This window comes from Sinocyclocheilus grahami, unplaced genomic scaffold, assembly GCF_001515645.1.
Source record: "Sinocyclocheilus grahami isolate Dianchi unplaced genomic scaffold, SAMN03320097.WGS_v1.1 scaffold1024.1, whole genome shotgun sequence".
Taxonomy (NCBI): domain Eukaryota; kingdom Metazoa; phylum Chordata; class Actinopteri; order Cypriniformes; family Cyprinidae; genus Sinocyclocheilus; species Sinocyclocheilus grahami.
This window is the reverse complement of record NW_015506203.1, coordinates 205839-218427: the sequence shown is the minus strand read 5'-3', so window position 1 is coordinate 218427 and position 12589 is coordinate 205839. Positions and strand designations below refer to the sequence as shown.

General features: G+C 35.1%; 1 protein-coding gene across 1 annotated transcript in view; it reads right to left on the bottom strand.

The window, feature by feature from the left end:
- The window catches only part of LOC107565742 (E3 ubiquitin-protein ligase UBR5-like), a 109026-nt gene that overhangs the window by 32128 nt on the left and 64309 nt on the right, over positions 1-12589 (bottom strand). Inside the window, exons 33-36 of the mRNA XM_016251011.1 lie at positions 9921-10044; positions 9714-9825; positions 8646-8777; positions 3292-3549 (exon numbers count right to left, since the gene is read on the bottom strand). Of these exons, the coding sequence (XP_016106497.1) occupies positions 3292-3549; positions 8646-8777; positions 9714-9825; positions 9921-10044 (626 nt within the window). The remainder of the gene's footprint in view (positions 1-3291; positions 3550-8645; positions 8778-9713; positions 9826-9920; positions 10045-12589) is intronic.

The following is a 12589-nucleotide window of genomic DNA, read 5'->3' as shown; positions in this document are numbered from 1 at the left end:
CACTCACGCAACCTCTCTCGTAATGCTCGTTTATACTCGCACCCGGCTCCGCACCGCAAGTCTCCACGAGCGCATCTGGCAGTATGGATGAGGCTTGACGCACGCGCGCAACCTGTGTCGACTCGCGCCTGGCTCCGCATTTAAAACGAATGTAAATTCAGTCTAACTGCTTGCTAATTTCACTTGGATGAAATGAAACATTCAGCACATTTTCCACTTGCTCTTAAAATCCCAAATACTTAAAATGAATAAATCAGCCTATGTAACATATGTAATACTTTAATAATTGACTTAAGAAATACAGTTCTTTATTTATAAAAAAAAAATATATATATTTTCTGTGAAATCAAGTAATTAAGTTAATTCTGTAAAAGTAGTTATACCATTATAATCTTGCCTGCTGAAAAAAAACAACAACAACAGAACCCCTCCCAAAACACAATAAAAAATTTAAATGGATTTCAGGGTTATAATGGGAATTTGTTTGGTTTAAATGTAAACTATAATGGTGTCTATTTGATGGATTCTATTGGTGGGATGTAATCTGGCAGATGGCAACCAATAGAACAACAGTAATTCCTATAGGAATAATGCCCAAAACAAAAAGGAATTTTGTAATGGTTTAATGGAAACTATAAGAATTTCTGTGATGGTTTCTATTGATTTTTTCAGCAGGGTAATGATACCCATACTGTGCTGCACATTATTGACAATATTGAGCTGAAGCTTGACTTTGCAAATTTAAAAATCGCAATCTCGGTCAAAAAAAAAAAAAAAAAATCACAATTTGATATTTTCCCCCAAATCGCACAGCCCTATTTGATACCACGCATAAGGTGCCATGATTTCCACAATGAATGAATGAATGAATGGCAGATGGCGCAACGCACTGTTTTGTTTACTACACACATACTAAAGCGCGGATGAAGCGCGTGGTGTTTTCAGCTTCTGTTGTCTAACTCAGTGTTTCCCAACTATTTTTTAGTCGCGGCACCCTTTGGAAATTTTAACAAACTTGTGGCACCCTACAAAATTAATTGTCACAATATTTGAATTTCTAACTTCGATATGATAATTTGAAAAGTATAGATATTTGGTACAACAGGGAAGAACTGCAGAATATAATGTCATACAGATATTTTTAATATTATTATAAAATTTGTAAATCAATGGTGGAAATCAGTAGGCTAATTTCTAATGAAGAGACCAATTTATATGACAGATTTTAATGTAGGCTTTTATACATATGTAAACATTATTTAATTACCATTATAACTAGCTATCTCACAAATTTTTGCTCACTCAAGTGTTTTTTTTATTTTACAGTGGGGTAATTTTTGTGCAGTAGCACGAGACAGCTTGATTTCAAACTTTGAATTGAATAAAAAAATGACAAGCAGTCAGTAATAAAATAAGCACAAATAAAGAAATTAATAATGATAGCACAAATAAAAAATAACGACAGGCCTTCGAATTAAATAAATTGCTTTTTAGTTTTTCAGGTAGGTCTAACAGTAGGGTTAAGATATTAAACTTTTTTTTTTTTTACCAATTATCCAAATAATGTTTAATCCTAGAAAGCTATTATTATCAGAACACGCGAGCATAGCATAGCAGTCAGCAGATCAATGAATGAGAAGGCAGCGTTGCCCATATACCACACCATGTTACAACACAGTAGGGCTATTGCAGACACAAACAATACTGTACTACATCGATGTTACCTGTCGGCTCAATGTTTGAGTGGACTTTGCTGTTCCGATGAGCATGAACGGTATACGAGTGGAGCGACTGAGCGGAGCACACACACATAGAGCGGGATAATGGATAATACACAGAGCGTCACACCACGTGAAAGTGAAACCTGAGTGGTGAACTAATTTTCGGCAGCCGAAATTTCGGTGCATCTCTAATTATTGGTGACATCAGAAATGGATATTATATAATAGATGCTTTTTTGAACATTTTAGCAATTTAAAAAAAAAAAAATTTTTCTTTTTACACGGCACCCCTGCTCTCGACAGACGGCATCCCGGTTGGGAAACACTGGTCTAACTATATGACGATATGAACACACAAATATCATCTCCAGCTGCTCTGAGAGTCATTTCATTAACATTTTACCGTTGTAGGGTATCAGACCGAATCAGACAATTTAAGATTCGATCAAGAACATGGTTGAAACACGAGGAGCCGAATTCCACAGAAAGACCCAAGACGACAGGATGTTCGTAAATCAGATCCTTGCGCTAGCCAGTCTGAAGCAAGTCTAACCAACCAACTCTTTCACAGAACAGCTTGCAACATTAACACAAAAGAACAACTCAGGAAGGAGATTGTCAATTTTGGGGCAAATAAGCAAGATTGATGGTCAAAGATTGATGGATTGACTTCCCCCCCCACCTAGAGGACAAGAACCAGACTGAGATTCCTTAGGAGACCTTTTAACCTCTCTGGTCTTCACAGAACATGTCCTTATGTTCACAGAACGGCACAGAAATGGTCTTTTGCAGATGTAGATGCACCAAAATGAACTCAAAAGAACTTATAAACGAATATCAGTCCATTGCTTAACTCCATATCATGTATGTAACCCACACATTTGACTATCATGTTCTAATCACTTATTGTGTATGTCTTTTTCATAACTATTGAATAGCTTAAGGGTTCATATTCATGTTTAGTATGTGTGTGTTTGAATCTTCTTGCTTGAAACGTTTCTTCCAATCAATTCTTTGTCAAATGTATCATCATTTGTATCATTCTTGTTATAGAAACCATGTCCAAAATTATACTCTGCAAGAGCGGGAAAATTCGGACCATGTGACTGATAAAATAACATTTGATTTATGAATTGGAAAGAGAAGAGAAGCATAACACCCCGAGCAAAGACGTGATTAGGATAAATTTAAAAATTAATCTGATTACCAAAAAAATAAGAAAAGCATTTTATAGGGTCCTATTGTTGTTTAAAAAAAGGACCCTATACAAAGAAAAAAAAGAATAGGTTTAAAATACAGGCTTGTGGCTCTTAATTTCTTATTATTAATTCACCATTTGTAAACTGATGTTTACTGTTCAATTTTTTTAGCAATATCAATAGCATTTGTATTAAAACTATATTCACTGAATGTAATCAAAAAAAATCGAGCATCGAATCGAGCATGCGAATCTAAATCGAATCAGGACATCTGAATCAATACCCAGCCCTAGATGTGACGTCAGGAGTGGCTTGTTTTCCCAAAAACTGGGTGAATTTTTTTTTTTGGACAGGTTGTGTGAGATACTGACCAGCAGGTGTGGATGAGCTGGACGGGGCGCCGCCGGTGGAGCGCTGGCTGGGTGTCGTGCGAACAGCCCACTGCATGGACCGCGGCGCCTGGGCCGCACTGTTAGCATGCGCTGAGCCCGTGGTTCTCTCTAGAGGCTCGTCCAACAGGAAAGTCTCCTGATCCACATCATCACTCTGACTGCTGCTGCTGTCCGAGTCACTGGAGTCATTCGACTGGGAGTCGTCCTCTGAGAAGAAAGCAGGAACGCTGCTGGCACCTTCAGGAAAAAACAGAGTGGAAGGTTATGCTGAAGCCGGCATCACAATTATCAAACACACACAAAATGTATTTTTTACGTTATGGTTTAAAGGTTAAGAGTTTGTTTTTCTGCACCATAGTGGTATCAAACAGAATTACAACACAGTTGGTTTGAGTGACTAGGGTTGCAAAAAGGTGGAAACTTTCCAGTAAATTTCGGAAACATTTCAGAAATTTTGGGAACTTTCCAGGATTTTTTTGAATATTCCAGGGATTTTTGGAAAGTTTCCGGAAATTTATCGGAAATTTTCCATCCCTTTGCAACCCTACGAGTGACGCATGTGCTCAACCAATGGCGTGAGTTTTGGGAAGGGCTACGTGTTCGTTTGACCTACAGCAAATGTGAGGTGTTACAAAAACGTTTGAAAATTAATTATTTGCAATTCTATTTGATGACACTCCAGGTATAGGAATTAAAAAATTTTTGTCCCTCTTTGTTCTTCATTGTTGTTTGATTTTTTTCCCCTTTTCTTTTTGTTTTTTCTCATTTGTTTTTCTACAACATCAGGCAAAGCATCTGCCAACAAAAAATGGCTTTTTGGATAACTCGGGTACATTTACATTTATCTGAATGTGGATTAATGTACATGGTCATTTAAATAAATAAATAAATAAATATAAACATTTAAAATAAATAAATTTTGGGTAAATTAAGCAAAATAAGTACCCTGGACCACAAAACCAGTCATAAGGGTCAATTTTTCTAAATTGAAATTTATACATTATCTGAAAGCTGAATAAATAAGCTTTCCATTGATTTGTTAGGATAGGACAATATTTGGCTGAGATACAACTATTTGAAAATCTGGAATCTGAGGGTGCAAAAAAAATAAATAAAAAATAAATAAAAGACAAAATCACCTTTAAAGTTGTCCAAATATCATCCCGATAATTATGACTCACAATGTATTGTTGGCTATTGCTACAAATATACCTGTGCTACTTGACTGCTTTTGTGCTCCAGGGTCAAACTTAGATACATTAGTTAGATTAGTATAGACTAGTTAGTCTGTCATTTCTGCCAAAAGTAGATAAACACTCAATTTGATAGGAAAAATGAAAAATAGACTGGTTGACCCACCAAATATAATTCTACAGGTGCCACAGGGACAAATTCAAAACAAAATGCGTTTATAGTTTTTATCTGAAGCCATTATAGCTTCCTGTACACTCAGCAGGTTAATGTGGAAAGCAAAACAAAATAGGAGGGAGCACCACAATTACAGTAATTGCTGCAATTTTGATAAAGTGAAGCACCTGCTTCAGATCCAGCGGTGGCGGCGGTCACAACGCTCCTGCGGCCACTGGCATTGTCTTGGTTGCTATGGTTACTCTCGCTGTCACTCTCGGTCTCAGCAGCAGCCAATAAATCCAGCTCCATGTCGCTCCCTGTAAGAAAAACGATTAGCAATTTTTTGTCACCTCAGCTTCATTTATAGAAGAAACTGTTGGCTTCTAGACAAAAGGACAACGAGCACCAGTGTTTCAAACACATTTGTGTTTTTCTTATAATACAAAAATTCTTAATAGCGCAGCAGGAAATGCACTGCCATGTAGGGCTGGGCAATACAGGCAAAAATATTATCACGGTATTTTTTTCCATATCATTCGATATCGATATTTATCACAATATTCACTTCATACCATTAATGGGAAGGAAATACATCTCACATGTTTGTTAGATGTGAAGAATGAATGTAAACATAACTTGTCTGTTTACAAGTGAACGCCACATAGTAAACTAATTATAGTAAACTAATAATTTAGGTCCCCATGAAATCAAACATTTTTTCCCCCACAAATTCTGTTTCCCCTTTTATTTTTTTCTGGATTCCGTTTTTTATTATTTAGCACAAAATTATTATCAAAAATAGTCTAATTAAATGCATTAATAAACATTCAACAAATTAATCGATCTTTTAAAATGCAATGAAATGAAAATATAACAATTTACAAAATCTATTTTTTTTTTCTTTCTTTTTTTGTGAAATAAGTTGCTGCAAAACAGAACTTAATTATTAAATCATGGATAAAAAATATCTTGGGTTGCATAATATTCCTTATTTTGAAAATGAGGAGGACTACATTTAACTATTAAAAAAGGTCATATTATTCTTGTCACATTTTCTTCAAGTTAAACCAAACTTTTACTTTGGTGGTTTGTTCTTAAGACCTTTAATTTTTCCAGATAAATATTGATTTATCACTCAGCCATACTGGCATGTGTTCTAAGAACGTAAATAACACCTTATGAGATGAAACAAATTTCTGTGTCTCATTCGCAAGTCCTGTTAAGCGTATAGTGTCTGTGCAATCATGTGTTTACCATCTTCATCGTGCTCATCATGCTGCCCTTCGGCCTCTGCGTTCTCCTCGCCCTGCTCCTCCTGGTCATCATGGTGATCCTCCTCACCTGCAACGCCCTCCACAACCTCCACCTGAACAAGTGAACAGCCAAGGAGCATTTAAAGAAAGAGCTTCAGGCAAAACAAACAAACTTTAAAACAAGTGATAGAACAATATAGCATCGCACCTCTTCTACATCAGCAGAAACAATATCATCCTGCTCCTCGTCGCGGCCACGGGCCGTTTGGGACTGGCTGCTGCGGCGGGGCTGAGGGTTCCTGATGATGTAAGAAGAGGCTGACTGACTGGAGCTGAGAGGCACAAGACAGCAGACAACACCAGCATTAATGACAACTTCAATAAGCTCTATTAGAGTACTCTGCAATAGCGTCAGTGTAGCAACAGCTTCAACTTAATTCTGACAACACATCAGTAATATGGTTTGCTATAAACAACACGTAAAACAAACAGGGTTCGGCTAATGCATGTTTCTGTTGATGGATGCACATTCTGGCTTCCCAATACATTAAAACAACAGCGATGGAAAAGAAAAAAAAAAAAGTGGACAAAGCATTCACTCTTGTTCAATGCAAGTGCTGTATGCTGTAATATGAGCAGTCATTTATTCCGTCATCGTGCTGATGGCACAACATGCACAGGTGAGACCTGAACAGCACACGTTGATATCGGTGTTTAAAGTAAACTCATTTAAGCTTTGCCAGTTTAAACATTTAAGAGACAGAAGACACGAGCTCGCGCGCACAGTGAGAAGATTTGTGCGTGCGCTCATCCGAAACGCACAAACCCACGCCTCGGAACACATGAAAATATTAAGCTCTCTGTGAAGTATTGCGTTTGAATGGACAAATTCACACAAAAATTATGTCAAAATGACCATCTTGGTAAATATCCTATAGCAGACATAGCCGGCTCAACGTACAGTTTCAATGCACTGGATCAGTGCATTCTCTTAAAGTGACAGCACTTTCTATTTTATTAATATTAATCATACAGCAACAACAAGGAAATCACTCACTGCTCTTGATTGAAGAGCTTTTGTAACTTTAATTTATACAGTAAAATATGCAATGTTATTTTACATTTACATTACTTTATTCAATTTCTGTACCTAAAAACTAATGTTAGACCTAACTAAAAAACCTGAAAATCACTATTTTATTTGTATCTTTACTCTATTGTATTTATTTGTGCTGTTGCTTGTAGTTAGATAGATTATTCTTATTTTCTTTATTTTTATTTGACAGTATATATTTTTTCTAATTCTTAATCTACAATAGTGGTTCTCAATCCAGTGGCCTCAGCAAACTTCCAAGGTGGTGTTATAATGACTTAACATGTTTTTTAAATAAGCTTTAAAATAGCTTAAATTATAAAAAAATATTTATTTTAATTCACATCAAGACGGAATTACCATTGTCTTGGAAAAAACAGTATATATAAAACCTACTTTTAGCCAAAAAAAACCCCCTAAAAATGTGATTTCTAGACCTGAAAACTCATGTACATAAATTAATAATTTTTTTTTTATATATATATTTTTCTAGTTATGCCAAGCTATAAAATATTTTATTGGATAGAAAAAGCTCTGTAGTTTAAATTGTGGGGGGCAAAATATAATATAATGCAATATAATGATGATTTAGAGTAGGGATGGGTCACGATTTTCGAATATTCAATTAGTTGATTTAATTATAGAATATCAAATAGGTTGTGCGATTATGGTCTTAAAAAATGTCCCCATGTTTTCTGTGCTAATGCAGTGGTGAACGCGTGTTCATGTAAGCAGAGGGTGGCGCTGCCAACAACGCACCTAAAAGCTGTCAAAGACAACTGAAGAAAACATTGTCTCACGCTTTTGTCCCTCTTTGTTCTTCATTGTTGTTTGATTTTTTTCCCCTTTTCTTTTTGTTTTTTCTCATTTGTTTTTCTACAACATCAGGCAAAGCATCTGCCAACAAAAAATGGCTTTTTGGATAACTCGGGTACATTTACATTTATCTGAATGTGGATTAATGTACATGGTCATTTAAATAAATAAATAAATAAATATAAACATTTAAAATAAATAAATTTTGGGTAAATTAAGCAAAATAAGTACCCTGGACCACAAAACCAGTCATAAGGGTCAATTTTTCTAAATTGAAATTTATACATTATCTGAAAGCTGAATAAATAAGCTTTCCATTGATTTGTTAGGATAGGACAATATTTGGCTGAGATACAACTATTTGAAAATCTGGAATCTGAGGGTGCAAAAAAAATAAATAAAAAATAAATAAAAGACAAAATCACCTTTAAAGTTGTCCAAATATCATCCCGATAATTATGACTCACAATGTATTGTTGGCTATTGCTACAAATATACCTGTGCTACTTGACTGCTTTTGTGCTCCAGGGTCAAACTTAGATACATTAGTTAGATTAGTATAGACTAGTTAGTCTGTCATTTCTGCCAAAAGTAGATAAACACTCAATTTGATAGGAAAAATGAAAAATAGACTGGTTGACCCACCAAATATAATTCTACAGGTGCCACAGGGACAAATTCAAAACAAAATGCGTTTATAGTTTTTATCTGAAGCCATTATAGCTTCCTGTACACTCAGCAGGTTAATGTGGAAAGCAAAACAAAATAGGAGGGAGCACCACAATTACAGTAATTGCTGCAATTTTGATAAAGTGAAGCACCTGCTTCAGATCCAGCGGTGGCGGCGGTCACAACGCTCCTGCGGCCACTGGCATTGTCTTGGTTGCTATGGTTACTCTCGCTGTCACTCTCGGTCTCAGCAGCAGCCAATAAATCCAGCTCCATGTCGCTCCCTGTAAGAAAAACGATTAGCAATTTTTTGTCACCTCAGCTTCATTTATAGAAGAAACTGTTGGCTTCTAGACAAAAGGACAACGAGCACCAGTGTTTCAAACACATTTGTGTTTTTCTTATAATACAAAAATTCTTAATAGCGCAGCAGGAAATGCACTGCCATGTAGGGCTGGGCAATACAGGCAAAAATATTATCACGGTATTTTTTTCCATATCATTCGATATCGATATTTATCACAATATTCACTTCATACCATTAATGGGAAGGAAATACATCTCACATGTTTGTTAGATGTGAAGAATGAATGTAAACATAACTTGTCTGTTTACAAGTGAACGCCACATAGTAAACTAATTATAGTAAACTAATAATTTAGGTCCCCATGAAATCAAACATTTTTTCCCCCACAAATTCTGTTTCCCCTTTTATTTTTTTCTGGATTCCGTTTTTTATTATTTAGCACAAAATTATTATCAAAAATAGTCTAATTAAATGCATTAATAAACATTCAACAAATTAATCGATCTTTTAAAATGCAATGAAATGAAAATATAACAATTTACAAAATCTATTTTTTTTTCTTTCTTTTTTTGTGAAATAAGTTGCTGCAAAACAGAACTTAATTATTAAATCATGGATAAAAAATATCTTGGGTTGCATAATATTCCTTATTTTGAAAATGAGGAGGACTACATTTAACTATTAAAAAAGGTCATATTATTCTTGTCACATTTTCTTCAAGTTAAACCAAACTTTTACTTTGGTGGTTTGTTCTTAAGACCTTTAATTTTTCCAGATAAATATTGATTTATCACTCAGCCATACTGGCATGTGTTCTAAGAACGTAAATAACACCTTATGAGATGAAACAAATTTCTGTGTCTCATTCGCAAGTCCTGTTAAGCGTATAGTGTCTGTGCAATCATGTGTTTACCATCTTCATCGTGCTCATCATGCTGCCCTTCGGCCTCTGCGTTCTCCTCGCCCTGCTCCTCCTGGTCATCATGGTGATCCTCCTCACCTGCAACGCCCTCCACAACCTCCACCTGAACAAGTGAACAGCCAAGGAGCATTTAAAGAAAGAGCTTCAGGCAAAACAAACAAACTTTAAAACAAGTGATAGAACAATATAGCATCGCACCTCTTCTACATCAGCAGAAACAATATCATCCTGCTCCTCGTCGCGGCCACGGGCCGTTTGGGACTGGCTGCTGCGGCGGGGCTGAGGGTTCCTGATGATGTAAGAAGAGGCTGACTGACTGGAGCTGAGAGGCACAAGACAGCAGACAACACCAGCATTAATGACAACTTCAATAAGCTCTATTAGAGTACTCTGCAATAGCGTCAGTATAGCAACAGCTTCAACTTAATTCTGACAACACATCAGTAATATGGTTTGCTATAAACAACACGTAAAACAAACAGGGTTCGGCTAATGCATGTTTCTGTTGATGGATGCACATTCTGGCTTCCCAATACATTAAAACAACAGCGATGGAAAAGAAAAAAAAAAAAGTGGACAAAGCATTCACTCTTGTTCAATGCAAGTGCTGTATGCTGTAATATGAGCAGTCATTTATTCCGTCATCGTGCTGATGGCACAACATGCACAGGTGAGACCTGAACAGCACACGTTGATATCGGTGTTTAAAGTAAACTCATTTAAGCTTTGCCAGTTTAAACATTTAAGAGACAGAAGACACGAGCTCGCGCGCACAGTGAGAAGATTTGTGCGTGCGCTCATCCGAAACGCACAAACCCACGCCTCAGAACACATGAAAATATTAAGCTCTCTGTGAAGTATTGCGTTTGAATGGACAAATTCACACAAAAATTATGTCAAAATGACCATCTTGGTAAATATCCTATAGCAGACATAGCCGGCTCAACGTACAGTTTCAATGCACTGGATCAGTGCATTCTCTTAAAGTGACAGCACTTTCTATTTTATTAATATTAATCATACAGCAACAACAAGGAAATCACTCACTGCTCTTGATTGAAGAGCTTTTGTAACTTTAATTTATACAGTAAAATATGCAATGTTATTTTACATTTACATTACTTTATTCAATTTCTGTACCTAAAAACTAATGTTAGACCTAACTAAAAAACCTGAAAATCACTATTTTATTTGTATCTTTACTCTATTGTATTTATTTGTGCTGTTGCTTGTAGTTAGATAGATTATTCTTATTTTCTTTATTTTTATTTGACAGTATATATTTTTTCTAATTCTTAATCTACAATAGTGGTTCTCAATCCAGTGGCCTCAGCAAACTTCCAAGGTGGTGTTATAATGACTTAACATGTTTTTTAAATAAGCTTTAAAATAGCTTAAATTATAAAAAAATATTTATTTTAATTCACATCAAGACGGAATTACCATTGTCTTGGAAAAAACAGTATATATAAAACCTACTTTTAGCCAAAAAAACCCCCCTAAAAATGTGATTTCTAGACCTGAAAACTCATGTACATAAATTAATAAATTTTTTTTAATGACTTAACATGTTTTTTAAATAAGCTTTAAAATAGCTTAAATTATAAAAAAAATATTTATTTTAATTCACATCAAGACGGAATTACCATTGTCTTGGAAAAAACAGTATATATAAAACCTACTTTTAGCCAAAAAAAACCCCCTAAAAATGTGATTTCTAGACCTGAAAACTCATGTACATAAATTAATAATTTTTTTTTTATATATATATTTTTCTAGTTATGCCAAGCTATAAAATATTTTATTGGATAGAAAAAGCTCTGTAGTTTAAATTGTGGGGGGCAAAATATAATATAATGCAATATAATGATGATTTAGTACTCTATTGTATTTATTTGTGCTGTTGCTTGTAGTTAGATAGATTATTCTTATTTTCTTTATTTTTATTTGACAGTATATATTTTTTCTAATTCTTAATCTACAATAGTGGTTCTCAATCCAGTGGCCTCAGCAAACTTCCAAGGTGGTGTTATAATGACTTAACATGTTTTTTAAATAAGCTTTAAAATAGCTTAAATTATAAAAAAAATATTTATTTTAATTCACATCAAGACGGAATTACCATTGTCTTGGAAAAAACAGTATATATAAAACCTACTTTTAGCCAAAAAAAACCCCCTAAAAATGTGATTTCTAGACCTGAAAACTCATGTACATAAATTAATAAATTTTTTTTAATATATATTTTTCTAGTTATGCCAAGCTATAAAATATTTTATTGGATAGAAAAAGCTCTGTAGTTTAAATTGTGGGGGGCAAAATATAATATAATGCAATATAATGATGATTTAGAGTAGGGATGGGTCACGATTTTCGAATATTCAATTAGTTGATTTAATTATAGAATATCAAATAGGTTGTGCGATTATGGTCTTAAAAAATGTCCCCATGTTTTCTGTGCTAATGCAGTGGTGAACGCGTGTTCATGTAAGCAGAGGGTGGCGCTGCCAACAACGCACCTAAAAGCTGTCAAAGACAACTGAAGAAAACATTGTCTCACGCACACACTGTAGACTTGCGTGGCAAAAAAAAAAAAAAAAGACTTGCGTAGCATATAATGGTTACAGTAACTTGGGACGATGTCAAATAAGCTCTGTGTGGACCACAAACACCCCGACTGGGTTAGAGGTGTGGCTGAATCCGTATTCAGAAATGCATCGAAGAAAAAAAAAACCCGCATTCTACGGAGCCACTAAAGGGACATGATTAGCCGCTTGCTAACGGTAGCCTGTTACATTACAGTACATAACATTTCACTCACCACATAAACAGAGTAAGGAGAGATGACTGATAGGTTGATGGCGAAT